The 16,841-nt window shown below is 33.7% G+C and overlaps 2 protein-coding genes across 7 annotated transcripts in view; one reads left to right on the top strand and one right to left on the bottom strand.

The window, feature by feature from the left end:
- Window positions 1-15,101, top strand: part of Primpol (primase and DNA directed polymerase) — a 162,274-nt gene extending 147,173 nt beyond the window's left edge. For 4 of the 6 annotated variants that reach the window (XM_040294325.2, XM_078031038.1, XM_005329223.5 and 1 more), the window contains 6 exons: window positions 1,946-2,034; window positions 4,225-4,314; window positions 4,392-4,500; window positions 9,926-10,008; window positions 10,112-10,158; window positions 13,206-15,101. In XM_040294325.2, coding sequence (XP_040150259.2) covers window positions 1,946-2,034; window positions 4,225-4,314; window positions 4,392-4,500; window positions 9,926-10,008; window positions 10,112-10,158; window positions 13,206-13,445 — 658 coding nt within the window. In that variant the 3' untranslated portion in view covers window positions 13,446-15,101. Of the gene's footprint in view, window positions 1-1,945; window positions 2,035-4,224; window positions 4,315-4,391; window positions 4,501-9,925; window positions 10,009-10,111; window positions 10,159-11,842; window positions 12,001-13,205 lie in introns of all 6 variants that reach the window. The other 2 variants (XR_005737966.2, XM_021729061.3) reach the window with 2 other exon arrangements.
- Window positions 13,885-16,841, bottom strand: part of Cenpu (centromere protein U) — a 42,303-nt gene continuing 39,346 nt past the window's right edge. The window contains exons 12-13 of the mRNA XM_005329255.5: window positions 15,102-15,258; window positions 13,885-14,095 (exon numbers count right to left, since the gene is read on the bottom strand). Of these exons, the coding sequence (XP_005329312.1) occupies window positions 13,982-14,095; window positions 15,102-15,258 (271 nt within the window). The 3' untranslated portion in view covers window positions 13,885-13,981. The remainder of the gene's footprint in view (window positions 14,096-15,101; window positions 15,259-16,841) is intronic.

Raw genomic sequence — 16,841 nt, forward strand, 5'->3', positions numbered from 1 at the left:
AACTCTGGATCCTCCTGCCTTAGTGTCCCGAACCGCTGGGATTACAGGCATGCACCACTGCATGCAGCTCTTTGTATCTTCTTATGATTATATTTAATTTATTTTCTAGAATTTCTGAAATGATTATCACATCTCTGAAGAAAACACTACTCCTTGTATTGAATTTGAAAATAGTTATTTTCTCATTTTCCCACATACAAACACACATAATCTACATAGCTCTTTTATTCATAAAGTATTTGTTGGGCTAGGAGGGTAGCTCAGTTAGAATCCTTTGCCCAACATGCTCAAAGCCTTGGGTTTGAGCTCCAGCACTGTCCCTCACCAAAATTTTTCTTGAAATCATTACTTATATGGTTATATCATCCATTTTTTTACCAACATTATATCATGAATATTTGCCAAGTCAATAATTGGCCAATAGTTAGTTATAAATAAAACTTATTGCCTATATAAATTTTCTATTATGGTAATGTACTTTAACGTACTTTGTTGTCAGATATATTGTTGAACATTTAGGTTCTTAGATTTTGGTCATTCTTTAAAAAGTGTGAAAGTCAACCTCATTCATTCTCCTCTTTTCTGAATTGGCAATTTTCATAATTGACTTCCTATAATTCTTTTCCCTTTGCCTTCCCTAAATAGTTTTTAAAATTTAAAAAAAATTTTTTTTTAGTTTTTTTAGATGGACACAATGTCTTTATTTTATTTTTAAGTGGTGCTGAGAATTGAACCCAGTGCTCACACATGCTAGGCGAGCACGCTGCCACCTGAGCCACATCCCCAGCCCCCTAAATAGTTTTTTAAGAAAAAATTCCATAGAAATTAATTTTAAGAATAAACATTTAAAGTACATTGCTGTAGGGAAAGTTGTGTCAAGATATACAGTTAACAGCTATTATATAGTAGGGTGAAAAGCTGGATTTTTAAAAATTTTTTTATTGTATCTTTGTATGTTTATGTTCCTTTAATAACATAGAAGTAAGGTCAAAATCTCAGTTTCTTTTCTTTACAGTGAAAACAATAACAACATTTATCTTATAGAATTGTTGGGAGAGTTAAGTTTAATTTGTACACATAAAATATTTACAACAGTTCCCAGCACATGATGTCTGCTCAGAAATATTCGTTGGTGGTAGTGGCAGCAGCTGCAGTTCTGGAAGTGGTATTAGTGGTATGAAAATTCTTGGACTCTTACTGCAGTGTCAGTACTAATCTTATATGGAAGTGGAGGATTCTTCTACGGAATAAGATTACCTTAATTGTGTTTTATGAGCCCAAGTAAATACCAAGTATTACATTTCTAGAACTAAAGGCTAACTACTACTACTACTACTATTACTACTACTAGTACTACTTCTTTTTTTTTTTTTTAGTTGTAGATGGACACAATACCTTTATTTTATTTTATTTTATTTTTATGTGGTGCTGGGGATCAAACCCAGTGCCTCATGCATTCTAGGCAAGTGCTCTACCACTGAGCCACAACCCCGGCCCCTAAAGATTTTATGATTATCGCCCTTTTTAAATATTATAACAATTTCAAAAAATATCATACTTTAGATTATTGCTTTAGCTGTTATAGAATCCTCAGATTTAAAATCTCTGTATTTGGGGCTGGGGTTGTGGCTCAGTGGTAGATCACTCATCTAGTATGTGTGAGGCCCTGGGTTCGATCCGAAGCAGCACTTAAAGATAAATAAATAAAGGTACTGTGTCCATCTACAACTAAAAAATATTAAAAAATAATCTCTAATTGAGGGATTTTAAATTTTAAACAAAAATTTTTAATTGGCAAATCATAGTCTTATAAGGTAGGATTAGTGTCTTTCTGTGCAAATGTGAAATAAAAATAGAATTATTTGGAATTCAGTTTCCTCTGTGAAGTCATGCCACTTTAATTCTAATATAATATTACTTTATTTCTTTTACCTATATTCTTCAGATTTTCAGATACTTTACGAATTCTTACGTGTGACGCACCTCAGATTAAACGAAAGCAAGCTGAGTATTTGAATAGTACCATCACTTCAGGTAATTTTAAGAAAATAATTTCCTATCAGAATTTAAGGATATAAAGTCTTTTTTGCCTTTAAAATTTTAAGTTTAAAGTTCATATCCACCGATCATTTAAAACTACTAATTTCTATGCCAAATTAAAAAAAAGTTTATGAAAATACTAATCACTAATTTGCATTTTATCATATTTTAAAAAATACAAAAGAATTATACATTGTGTATATAAAATAAACACATTTAAAAATAAAAGCTACAGTTTCTTCCACTCTCCTTTCTACAAAGACAGTAGTTTTCTATTTACCCTGCCAACCTTTTCCTGAATTTCCAATATAGAGAACACTCACTTTTTTAATGGTTACAGAGTGTTTCATGATCTGTTATCATAATTTACCTCTTCCTGTACTAAAGAACATACTGGTTTTTTTCTAAGACTTCTTAGATGAACTCTTCAGTAAAATTTTTTCAAAAAATATTTATTTTTTAGTTGTAGTTGTACACAATACCTTTATTTTTATGTGGTGCTGAGGATCGAACCCAGGGCCTTGCACGTGCTGGGTGAGCGCTCTACTGCTGAGCCATCCCCCCAGCCCTCCAGTAAACTTTTTTATTCACTATTTTGGTTTATCATAATTTAAGATAATGAAAAACTGAAAACAATGTAAATAATACAGTGAAATTGGATTAATTACATACTGTGAAATACTATAAAATCATTAAATTTAGGTTTTTATGATGTGGAAAACAACCATTTATGATAGAGAAAAAGTAGGCTCTAATATCTGTATATTATGCTCACAAGCTTGTTAAAATATGGATAACTTTTTATATATTTTCTTCTGATTGTTTAACATGTAATATAGACATTGACTTGGAGTCTGTTTCCCTCATTTCTGTACTATTGTTTCCCCAAATTTCTCTAATTACTTCTCTTAGAAGTGAAAGATAGATCTTTCTGACTTTGCAAATTAAATGAAATTATAAATAATACATTAAAATGATTACATTAGATTTTTAGGTAGAATTGAGTCATCAATTCCTTCTAGTTAGAGACACAGAGAACTCTACACCTGTACTGAGCAAGTTGAGTTTATTTTTCCTTGAAGCAATGGAGAACTACAGGTATCTTAATAAGAGGGTATAAGAAAAGACTTAGAGAATCTGGGCATGGATTAGGTGTTTTTAGAGACTATACAAGGAAACATGGATTTATTCTGAACTGGAAAATCAGTAATTGGTTATCTTTTTTTTTTTTTTTTTTTAGTACTGGGGATTAAACTCAGGAGCACTAACCACTGAGCAACACCCCCAGCCCTATTTTATATTTTATTTAGAGACAGGGTCTCACTGAGTTGCTTAGTGCCTTGCTTCTGCTGAGGCTGGCTTTGAACTCATGATCCTCCTGTCTCAGCCTCCCGTGCTGCTGGGATTACAGGTGTGCACCACTACACCCAGCTTGGTTCTTTAAAAAAAATTTTTTTTTTTTTTTTTAGTTGTAGATGGGTACAATGCCTTTATTTATCTATTTATTTTTATGTGGTGCTGAGGATTGAACCCAATGCTACACATATGCTAGGCAAGTGTTCTATCACTGAGTTACAACTCCAGCCCAGCAACTGGTACCTTAATAGGTCTTATTTAAACAGAAGGCAAATAGATGAGAGGAAGACTGAAGTATTTGTTAGCCAGGATGTGGTGGTGTTTGGCCATTTTTGTGGTTTGGAAAAATGTTCACACTTTGTCTGTTCACAAGTGATTACAGAGAGGGCTTAATTTTGTCTTGAGTCCTCATGACCACAGAGTCACCTTATCTGATGAAATTCTATGAAGCCATTTATTTTCAAAAGAACCCCAAGGCAAAGAAAGGTACAAGAGCCAGGCCAGCTCATGGCAGCTTGGCCAGTAGAACTAGGAAGTGCCTGGAAGTGAAGGGCTGCTTTTCTCTTTGTCAGACTGAAGAAACCCTTTGACATTAGTAATTTGAAAATTAGTTAACATTGGGCCTAAGTGAGTTGAATTTTACCTGCTTTCTTGTAAGAAGCAAGAACCTAGTAACTGACTGGAGGGCAAATTGCAAATTGCAAAAAACAAAAACAAAAACTGATGGGTTGCAAAACTCATAATTGTACTAAATAACAATTTAATCAAAGTTTAACATCTAAACTTTTACCTATTTCCATTTATAAATAACAATTCTCTTTGTTGCAGTAGAAACCATTGAAGGTTTTCAGTGTTCACCCTATCCTGAAGTTGATCGTTTTGTTCTTTCTTTGGTGAATAAAAATGACATTAAAGGAGGTAAAGCTTATCTTACTCTTTGTTAATTGTTATATGATAGAGTAACAGTACCTTTAGAAACATTCTCTGCATTTTAGGAATTCGGCGCTGGAGCTACTTTTTCCCAGAAGAATTATTGGTTTATGATATTTCCAAATTCCGGTGGTGTGAAAACATTGGAAGAGCCCACAAAAGTAATAATATCATGTGAGTAATATTGTTTATTAATGAGTTGTATATATTTAATTTATGGTATATTTTAAATGTTTATAAATTTTAAATAAAGTTGAGAATACAAAATTTATGTTGATTTTCTGATAAAATAAGTTGTAATTAAATTTGTATTTGTTGTATTTAGTTAATGTTTTATCATATTTAATTTGAATTTCTTAGTTATTACATTGCTTTTAGTATATACCAGCTTTATTCATACTCGACTTGATAAAATAACCCTTTAGTAAAATCTTGACAAGACTAAAATAGAATTGAGCAGGAAAAGCAAGAAGGCAGTGAACAGGTGGACAGATAGTGATGGAAAGATATGCCACTGCTTTTCACTTGCCATTATTTTTTGACATCTTATGGATCTAGATTGAAATTGGGCAGATTTGAGCAAGAGAGAAGCTCCTCAGTTGCTGTTAAGTTGGTGGTAAAAGGGGTGTTCATTTGTTCAAGACAAAGCATGGTATTTATTGAATGCTTTCTTTGTATGCCAGGCCCTGTTTTAGGAATTTTCTTTAAAATGCCCCCAACAAAAGGAAAAAAAAACATAAAAGTAGAAACAGAATTTTAAATAATATGGGATATGGTTAGATAGAGATAAACTAGAAACCCAATAATGAGTTAAGCTATGAGAAATTTTGCTGTTTTATGTCTAATGTCAAAGTTGAGATTCCTGGGTAGTCAAGCTGCAGTACAGCACATGCACTAGACAGGAGGAAATGATCATGAAGATTTCTTGGAGAGCTGGAAAACGTGCTGGTAGCATGATTCAGTGCTGCCCTTGACATACTCGCTTTAATTCAGTTTAAAAAGCCATCATAAACTGTATGTACAATACTAACACAAACCGTGAAGGTGTAGATCACTCATAGTCCCACAACCTAGGGAGAATTTTAGATATCATTTTCATGTATCATTCTAGTCTTTTTTTAATGTATATAAACTTACCCAAAAAAGTCATTGTCATATACCGATCATACCGATTTGTATTATGTATCCATGTCTATTTTGCTCTTTAATTGTGAAATATATACATTTTATTTATTTTTGGTTTTTAATTTATTCCATATTTTAATTTCTACATTATAGTTGTACATAATGATAGGATTGTTACATATTCATATATGGACACAATATAACAATATAATTTGTCCAGTATCATTCCCCAGTAATTTCCTTTCCCTCCTCTCCCTTGATCCGTTTCCTCTCCTCTTCTGATCTCCCTTCAAGTTTTATGAGGTTCCCCACCACCACCTTTCTGTTTTTCTCTCTAGCTTCTGCATATGAGAGAAAATTTGACTCTTAACTTTCTAAGTTTGACTTATTTTGTTTAACATATGTTCTCAAGTTTATTCATTTTCCTGCAAATGATATAATTTTATTCTTTATGGCTGAATAAAGCTCCATTGTGTATATATCCACATTTTCTTTGTCTTCATCTGTTTGACTCCAAGACTAATTCCATAACTTGGCTATTGTGAATTGTACTGCTATAAACATGGGTATGTATATACCATTGTAATATGATGACTTTAATTCCTTAGGATAAATACTGAGGAGTGGTATAGCTGAATCATATGGTGGTTCCATTTGAGGCCTTTTGTCCTAAGTCTCCACACTGATCCTTATAGTGGTACTAATTTAAAATCCCACTAACTGGAAAAATGTTCCTTTTTCTCCAGATCCTCTCCAGCATTTATTATTGTTTGTATTCTTTGGGGGGACGGTGGGGGGGAGTGGATAGGCGGGTACTGGGGATTAAACTCAGGGGCACTCAATCACTGAGCCACATCCCCAGCCCTATTTTGTATTAATTGAGACATAGTCTCACTGAGTTGCTTAGTGCCTTGCTTTTTGCTGAGGCTGGCTTAGAATTTTCGATTCTCCTGCCTCAGCCTCCCGAGTGCTGGGATTACAGGTATGTGCCACTGTGCCTGACTACTGTTTGCATTCTTGATGATGACTGCCATTCTGACTAGTGTGAGATGAAATCTCAGTGAGTTTTGATTTACATTTACCTAAGTACTAACGATATTGAACCTTTTTTCCTATGTTGTCCATTTGTATTCTTTTGAGAAGAGTTTGTTTATTTTCTCATTTATTAATTGGGTTATTCTCTTGGTATTAATATCCTTCATATATTCTGGATATTAAGTCTCTGTCAGAAGACTAGTTAACTCATTTTCTGATATTCTATAGGTTCTTTCTTCACATTCTTAATTTTTCCTTTGCCAGACAAAATTTTTATAATTTGGACCCATCCCATTTATTAACTCTTGGCATTACTTCCTAAACTTATGGGTTCTCTTGAGAAAGTAGTTGCCAATGCCTATGTATTATAACCCAGTGTTTTCTTCTAGGAATTGCATAATTTCTAGGTCTTGATCTGTTCTGAGTTGACTTTTGTACAAGGTGAGAGAGAAGGATCTGGTCTCCTCCTTCTACATATGGATAACCAGTTTTCCCAGTAGCATTTATTAAAAATACTGTTTTTCCCCCCAAAGTATGGTTTTGGCACCTTTGTCAAGGATCAGATGACTGTAGCTGTGTGGGCTTGTCTCTGGGTCTTCTATTCTGTATCATTGGTCTGTGTGCCTGTTTTTAGGCCAATACCATGCAGATTTTGTTACTATAGTATAATTTAAAGTCAGGTATTGTGATGCTTTCATCGAGGCTTTTATGCCTTAGAATTGCTTTGACTATTCTGGGTCTTTTATTCTTGCAAATGAAGTTTAGGACTGTTTTTTCTAGATCTATAAAGAATATCATTGATATTTTGATGGGAATTGCACTGAATTTATATAGTGCTTTTGGTCGTATGATCATTTTAAGAACATTAATTCTGTCTCTCCATGAATATGAAAGATCTTTTCAACTTCCTGTGTCTTCTTCAGTTTCTTTTTCAATATCCTATAGTTTTCATTGTAGAAGTCTTTTACCTCCTTGATTATTCTTAGGCTTTTTTTTAGAGACTATTATGAATGCCATTTTTTTTCTGATTTTTTTTAATGACCACCTGTTATATCTGTCACCCACTTATGAAACAGAACTATATTAAAATAATACCTGGTGGGCCCAACTCCCATTTCTTGTTTTCTTAGGCTTTCAGAGATAATAGTATTTTCCTGGATTTTATGTTAATTTTTCATTTGCATGGCTATTTGTGGACATTGTTATGCATATTCTCTAATACACATGTTGCAACAGTTTCTTAAAGCATATATTTAAAAGTGGAATTGCTGTCATAGAGTATGGATGTTTAATTTTACTAGATAATAAATTGTTTTCTATTTTTTTAGAGAGAGAGAGAGAATTTTAATATTTATATTTTAGTTTTCGGTGGACACAACATCTTTGTATATGGTGCTGAGGAGCGAACCTGGGCCGAATGCATGCCAGGCAAGAGCGCTACCGCTTGAGCCACATCTCCAGCCCATAAATTGTTTTCTAAAATGGTTATCCTAATTTATACTATTTCCAACAGTGTTTTACGACTTTGTATTGCTCCATATTCTCACCAACACTTCAGAAAAGTGAGATTTTAAAAATTTGTTTTGCTAATCTGGTAGTTATAATTTTGTTTTCTGTGGTAACTAATGAAGTTGAGGATTATATATTAAAACATCTCACATAAATTAGAGATCTTATTTAATACCAAGATTTACTAACTTTTGGGATACCAGGGATTACAAGGCATAGGCCAGGCAGAGGAAGGCCTGGGACAGCTGCCACTTGCACTGCTGCTTGAGATTGAAACCCAAGGCACAAGTGAGCAGTCACCACACACAGCAGGGAGCACTGAGGTTATGAAACATCTGTATTTTATACTCATTTATTACATAGCATGGGTGATGTTTCCGGGGGAACAAACCCTTATTAATCCCTAGATTCTAGATTTATTACCATATGTAATCCTAAAGCCAGAAAGATACTACAAAGAACATGTATAAATGAGAACTGTCTTCCTAGCATTTGGTCCAGAGGTGCCCAGATTTTCTTGTTTTATGGTGTCCTAGTGTTTTAGTAATTTTTTTCATATTTGCTCCAGGGCCAAAAGGAATACCTAAGAGTTTTGTTAATTAATTAGTTACTTTGAAACAATTTGATTAGTAATTATGTCCTAACAGTTTTGTTGCTGTTTGTTATATAATATTTATAAATTGGAAGAAGATATTTTATTTCATTCTTAAATATTATTACTTGTTAATGGATAATATGTCCTTTGGGGCATTGCATAGCCTCTTAAACCTTGGAGTGTAGATACCATCACCACCTCCTCATATCATTCCACATTGATGTTGTTGATACCTTTTTTTATTGCAACCACCACCCAAAATCCCAACTCCACAAAAGATATCATTGAAAGGAATGAAGTGCAATGTAATATTGAAGATGGAAGCACAAGTGGTTTTGGGATGCTTGACAAATGTCAGGTGTAACTGATTCTTAGAAGGATTTAAATATCCTACAGTGCCCCAGGGTACTTGAATGTATAGTTTGAAAACTACAGCATTAGCCTGTGTCAATTTGTTACTAGAAGGTAAACAAGTAGATTAGACCAAGTCATTACTTTTTTTTCTCCTGGTACAAGTCCCTTACCACTTGCCTGCCCGCCCTCTACCCCACCAACCACCATGTGGAATGTTAGCCATTCTATTTCCTTCTCTGTAAAATGGGATGTTTTAAACTACTTAATTAAATTTTTGAGAATTTTATTTAATTTTAAGATTTATATTATATTTATTTTGCTTAATTTATTTTTATTTAGTACTTTTACAAAAATTTTCAAAGTTATTGGTAAACATTCATAGTACTCTTTAATAAGCTTTAGTATATGCTGCATTTGATTTCTATTTGTCTGCCTTATTTTTTGACTCACCTTGCAGTAATTTCATTAGTCTTCCAATTTTGACCTTCATTCCTTTTACTTAACATTTTATTACTTCCTACATTTTATTTTATTAGGGGTGATTCTGATGTCTTTTTCCAAATATTTTGAGTCCTTATTAAACTTTTTTTATTGGTTATTTGTATTTGAGCTATAAATTACCAGAATGCTTTTTAAAGTATTGATTTATTTGGTAGAAGATTGTTTATAGATAGATTTGCTCATCCTCAGTTTTGTCAACTTTTTTTCTTTGCTTACATATTTTGAAGCTGTATTACATGGCTGATTCAGGGTTAAGAATTCTGTCGTGTAGGGGAGCTTTTGCAGATTTCTACATTCTTGCCTGAAGTCCATTTTGTGTGAATTTTAACTACCAGTTTTCTTTTGATTAGTGTGTATTTTCTGTTTTACTTTAAAAATTTCTCCGTATTTGTTTCATGCATATCTCTTATAAGTAGCATATAGCTGAATTTGTCTTCTATACAATATGGTTATTAATACTTTTTTGTTTCAAACATAAAGGATTCTGGTTGATCTGAAAAATGAAGTTTGGTATCAAAAATGTCATGACCCTGTATGCAAAGCAGAAAACTTCAAATCTGACTGTGAGTAGTTCATTTTTTCATTAACAACAAAGTAAAAACTAGATATCTGTCTATAATAATTTTTCTATATCTGTATAATAGTTTGACTGTCTTTCTGATTCAGATTTTCCATTACCTGCTGAAGTCAGTCTTCTGTTTCTTCTCAAACAGGTAGGTGTAGTTTTTCATCTTTCTCATTACTAATTGGTTTTTGGCATAGTAGAATAAGTGAGCAGTCTCCAGATATCTTTTAAACAGAATGGTACCTGTTTTCACTTAGGAATATAGTGTAGTGATTTTCCCATCTTAGCACACATCTGATAATTTTTATGTCATTGCTGCATAAGAAATTATATAATCAATTTATTTAACTAGTCCCAGATGCTTCGAAAGTTTCTCATCTTCACTTTACAAAAAGTAAACCAAAGTAGCCATCTTTTTGTTTCTTTGAACAACCACGGCTGTAGGATGAATTTCTAGAAATAGAATTGCACCAAAGAATATATACAGTTTTAGTTTCGATAGCTATTATCAGACTGCCAAAGCAGCATTTTTCTTTGGTCTTTTATTTACTCAAGTGATTCATTTTCAGTGTAGAAGAAAAATAGAAAATACATACAAAGGGGAGAAAAATCTTTCCCACTCATAATTTGACTTGATATGAAATTTTAGCATACATCCTCCAGAATTTGTATCTACACCTGTTCTTTTGTATATTTTTATAAGTCATAATACACAAACTATCTGGTAGGGGTTTTTTCCCTCTAAAGTGTCACAAATGTATTCAACAAAACCTGTTATCAAATTGCTGTCCATAAATCAGAATTCTATAAAAAATTGGACACCTAATAACACTACTTTCCTTTCCCAACACTGGATGTTCACCTTCTATTCTTTATTAATGAAGTCAAGTCAAACTCTTCTCATATTTACTATTTGTATTTCTATTATGAATTGCATATATCTCTCCTTTGTCCATTTTTCTATGACATGTTTTATAAGAAATTTTATTAGAAGTTGAACCTAGAGTGCTTTACCACTGAGCCACATCTTGAGCCCTTTTTATTTTTTATTTTGAGACAGGGTCTCGTTGAATTTCTCAGGGCCTTGCTAATAAGTTGCTGAGGCTGGCTTTGAACTTGTGATCCTTCTGTTTTAGCCTCCTGAGTTGCTAGGATTACAGGCATGAACCACCATACCCAGTTGTGGTGTTGTACTTTTAAATCTTACCTTTGTCTTCTGGGTCATATCTATGAGCACTTTTATACCATTATGGCTAGAATAAATTACTTGCTATAAGCTGAACAAGTGCTTGAGTTTATAGTCTAGAAAACCCACATTATCTATTCAATTAAAAATTATCTTAAAAAATTATCTACTGAAATAACTCATGTCTCCAAGTTTAGAATAGTGGAAATCCCAAGAGCTGGATATAAAAGAACCAACACCTCCAAATACTCTGCCAAACTGCCTGGTTTGAAAGTGTTTATAAATAACTAAGAACTAATTTTAAAAAATGAAATTGTGTCTCTTAGGAGGAGGAGGGATGTGTCATCCTTGATGGGAGTGTTATTTTGATGACTGGTTTCAGCTGATTTTTAAATTTAGTTTTCTGCTTATTTGAAAATACCACAAATATGACAAGTTGAAAGTACTTTTGGCATATATAAATTGTTACCATTACTTGGACACAACTTATTTTGGCTATTGTTTAAGATAATAAAGGAACAATGATGAATACCCATATATGTATCACTTAAGCATTTTATCATTTCCTCTTAAAATCTTTTAAAAATATTCTAAATTATTATATTATTGGTGTTATTTATCACTTTTCTATAACATTATCTTATAGATTTTAAAAAGTAAAGAAAAATTCTAACCTGCAAATACCGCATGAAAATAAGTGATTCTCCTGGCCCAACCTTCACCTGGATTTGCCATTTGTTGACATTTGGCTGCCTTCCTCCCTCTAATGTACACATGTATTACTATTTTTGATGAATCTCAAGAGTAAGTTGTAGATATTAAAACCCTTCATTTCTTAATTAAGCATGTTCATGAAGAATAAGGACATTCTGCTGAGGGCCATTGCCAAGTAGGAATGACGCATTGAAATTTCCTTGCCAGCGTACCCCATGTTAAATGGACTTGCCTTGGAAATTCCCTGTGACATTGCATGTGTGTTTGAGAAAGGTGACCCTGCTCAAGGATGAGGGTGGATCCAGGTTTAGGGTGTATCCTGCAGGTTTTAGGAAGTATCCCGGTTTAGGATAATTTGGGTTTAGGGCGTTCCCGGTTTAGGACAATCTGGATTTAAGGCAGTTCCAGGTTTAAGATTATTGCTGCTGGGAATAGGGCACATCCTGCTGCCTGAGTTCCTGGTTTAGGATAATTTGGGTTTAGGGCGTTCCCGGTTTAGGACAATCTGGATTTAAGGCAGTTCCAGGTTTAAGATTATTGCTGCTGGGAATAGGGCACATCCTGCTGCCTGAGTTCCCGTTGAGTTCTCATGGAATTCAGAAAGTATTTGGGACGTGAATTGTGCGGCAGAACTGGGATTTCCCCAGAACGTGTGTAGAGGCCGGTGTGAGTTCGGGAATAAAGAATTGCTGTTTGAATCTACAAAGCTGTGAGTGGCTCGTGATTTTGTGCCCAGCCAAGACTGCGGCAACATTCTTAAAAAGCTATGGAAAAAAATTTTAAATTCAGGAAATTTAATATTGATGCAATATGCTGTCTAATATACAATCCAGACATATTTTGACAATTTTCCCAAAACTGTTCTTTGCAACAATTTTCTTCCAAACCATGTTTACAATTTTTAATATACTTTGTAAATTGGAGAAATAATTCTGTTGTGAAGATAGCAAATATATTTTCTAATCTGTTTTTAGCTGGATTAGCCACTTGTTGTAAAATCAAATCGACTTTTGTTGTAGCCCAGTCTGGGAATATTGAAAAATGTCAAGGAACTGTAGGCAACTTAAAATTTGAAATTTCAAGAGTATCTGAGCTACAAAGGCAACACCTTTGAGTTAATACACTCATCCCATGACTATACTAGAGACAGTTCATCGAGCATATTCACTGTACTGTTGAAGAACTGGTCCTTACTTCATCCCTTAATTTAACATAGATTCAGAGTATGGTGAAATTGTCACATATTGCAACTAAATAACTTTTATCTTCCCATCTTCTTCCCCATTGAAATAAAGGAAGAAGAGTTTACAGAAGATGAAACTGAGCACTGTGAAACCAAGAATCCTCATGAGCTCCTGTCAACAGCAGGTGCATCTGCTGATGCTGACTGGGATAATGGCACTGATGATGCTTGCTTTTTAGAAGCTACTGAAGATGCTGAATTAGCTGAAGCTGTAGAGAATAGTCTTCTTACTTCTCATAGTATAGAGGATGAAATTCCTGATGAACTAATTATTGAGGTATTTCAAGAGTAGCTCTCTGTGGATAGTGCTTATTATCCAGGCAAAAATTTGCCCAAAGTCTGAGATTTGATAACAGATTTATTAAATTAGGCCTGGGAGTGCAGCTCAGTGGTAGAGTGCCTGCTTGTCTAATATGCAAAGGCCCCAAGTTCAATCTCCAGCTGCACAAAAATAATTATATTAACTTATTAAGTCTGTTTATATCAATTGTGTTTTTATCACTTTATCTTCCAATTTGTTATTTACTAAAGTAAACCAGTTTTATTGAAAATTGGCTTTGGTGTTTTTAAACTCATTCAGTAGACATCTCATTAACCAAAATTGGTCTGTGTTCATAATGACATAATTTTAAAAGTTTATTTATAGATTAATACTCATGTCTGGGTTTTAATATCTGGGGCTGATTAAAATAAGGTATCAGCATTTTATTATCAGGAAAGATGACTATGGCTTCTAAGACAAACTTGTTTCATTTATTTTAGTGATTAAGTCATACTTTTAAAAAAATCAGATGTGTTATGTAGGTAATTTTTCATAGACTGGTCTTTTCATTCCTGGCCAAGGAGCTTTTCTAATTGATGATTGATATTTTGCAGATGGTTTTCAGCTCCCATAAGTGTTCTTGCTTTAAATAACAGAGCTGGAAGGCTGGATGGATCATACTGTTGAAGACAGAAAATTATATAAGTTCACAAATATTAAATAGTTGACCAATGTCAATAGAACAATTTTTGATAGAACTTTTGATAGCTACTTCTTTCATTTTTTTAACCAAGATCATTAAGAAAATTGGCTTTAATTTACTCTGTAATATAAAGTTACAAGGGAACCACTCTACAAAGCTCAAACTGATCTATTTATCCAATATGAATAGTTGGTTCAAGGAGAACTGCAGCATTGGATTAAAACAAAATCATGCCTGTGACAGGTAAACAACTGCTCTGGGCAAGTGTGCTAGTCTGAGGTGGGGTTTGCTTGATCTCATGTGTATTTTTAAAACACACAAAAAAGGGGGCTAGGGATGTGGCTCAAGCGGTAGTGCGCTCGCCTGGCATGCGTGCAACCCGGGTTCGATCCTCAGCACCACATACAAACAAAGATGTGTCTGCCGAGAACTGAAAAATAAATATTAAAAAAATTCTCTCTCTCTCTGTCCCCCCCTCTCTCTCACTCTCTCTTTAAAAAAAAAAAAAAAAACACAAAAAAGTAAGGTAGGTATACTTTTACTGCAAGAACTGATGGAATGAGAACATCAAGCTTATTATAAAAGTTTATAATAAAAATCTAAAATATCTAGAAAAATTGGGAGGATCAGTTAAATGTCTTAATGGGTTAAGAACATTTGAATTGCAACCTTTAAGTTACAGGTTTTCAATTATGTAAATATTTCAGTGAAACTGACATAGGTGCATTAAAATGGGTTGGAAATCGAATCTGTAGAGTTTATATATTGTATATTATAACTACATTACATTGTATAATTATATGTTACTTAAATGATCATATTTAAATTTTTATACATGTTCTACTGCTTTGGGATTTTTCTACTCCTCTAGCTTTCATTGCTTTATATTATGCTGTTTATTTGTCTTAAAGCTTCTAGTACTACATAGCATGGAAATACCCTTCATCATCTAAAGCACAATAAAAAGTAAAAATCCAACTTACCATTTCTTTTATGTTTGGTTCTTTCTCTTGAACAACTGAATAATCGTGATAAAGCTGTTTTAAATTAGATAAGAAATACACTGCATTCCTAAGGGATGACTTTCTCTCCTCAAGTTCATCATATTTTGTTTGTAGTTGTTTTAGTTGTGGTTCTAACCTAGAACAAAAATTTTTCCACAAAATAAACATATAGTGAAGTGTAACAGGCTACAAAGTATGAGACTGTGTATTTAGGTATACTGCATTAAGTATGAAAAACTAGGGAGGGAGGTATCTTTGGATCTGACAAAGATAATTGAAAAAATGAAAGGAGTACTAGGTTTAAATTTTCTTTGTAGGAAAAACCCTCTGACCTGTGATATACAATGAATAATGAACAATGACACCCAGAAGAATATGCCTTACATATGCTAAAATTTATCAATTCAGTCCAGTCTTGGGAGCTATGAATTAACCTGTAAACTTGGTTGGCATTTTATAGTCTCAGGCAGGAGTAGCCAGGCATTGTAGTTTTAACTATGGACAAAAACTTTCCCCTTCTTATCAAAATCCTGTCCACTTTCCAAGGTCTAGTAAAACTAGTGGGAAAACTATCATAGTACTTGGATGAAAAATGTGGACCTTGGACCACTGCTTCACTTCTTAGTGGTTTAGTTTGTTTACCTATAAAATAAGGGATAATTTAGATTTTATGGGCCAAAATGAGGAGGAAAGGCTGCCAATTTTTATTTTTCCCAAATATAGAGAAAACAACTGTCCTTTACTATAATTTTACAAAAGTCAAGTCCTCTGCTTCCAGCTACCACACTCTTCCACCACAGTGTTCTGTCTCCCCTGGGGCTCAGAGCAATGGAGTTGGCCAACCATGGGCTGAACCTCTGAGACTGAGCCAAAATAGTCTTTTCCTCCTCTTAAAAATAATAGAGAAAAGCCCTTTTTAACAGTCCTTCACATTGGACAAATGTAGCACCCATCAGCAAACTGACTTCTGAACTGGCAGGATTATGATCAGGAGTCAGACTTACATTCAGCTAACAGCAGAGTCTTGCTCCCCCAGTTCCTAGGGATTTGACTGTGTTATTATTCCCCTGTGCTTTGGGGTTTTCACTTGCAAAGTTAAAAACATGATATACTACACTTATTCTTACTATATATTTTCGAAATATACTTCTCCAACTTCTAAAATTATACCTAGAAAAGGTATAAAAACTCTTTAAACCTGTCTGAGTGGTCTCACATGACAACAAAGCAGAGCCTCATTACAGAGCTCTCATCACCTACTTCATAGGATGATAATAGATTTGTAGAAAGTGCACTGCCTCCAAGGAAGCTATTAAGTGTTACTATGTTACCTTAAGTTTCTAATTTGGGGCTGTGCCAATTGAAAATTTATTATGCGACAGCCCCTATCCCTAGACAAAATTTGGAAATCAATGGACTAGTTAATAAATTTCTTCCCTTATTAAATCCTTAGGGCAATCTCTTCTTTAAAACTCAGTACTTTACTGGGGACTGAAATTGGGCCAGTTATGTTATATGCATTTATTAATATGTCAAAGTGAACTTACAATTATGTAAGGCAAAAATGCACTAACAAAATAAAAAACCAACTTAATACTTAATCTTTCCCAATAATATCACATTCTTTCTCAGGGTGTGTGTGTGTGTGTGTGTGTTTTGCAGCACTGAGGATCAAACCCAGGGCCTTGCTTCTACTAGGCAAGCAGTGTACTTGAGAGA

Source organism: Ictidomys tridecemlineatus, chromosome 14, assembly GCF_052094955.1.
Source record: "Ictidomys tridecemlineatus isolate mIctTri1 chromosome 14, mIctTri1.hap1, whole genome shotgun sequence".
NCBI classification, from domain to species: domain Eukaryota; kingdom Metazoa; phylum Chordata; class Mammalia; order Rodentia; family Sciuridae; genus Ictidomys; species Ictidomys tridecemlineatus.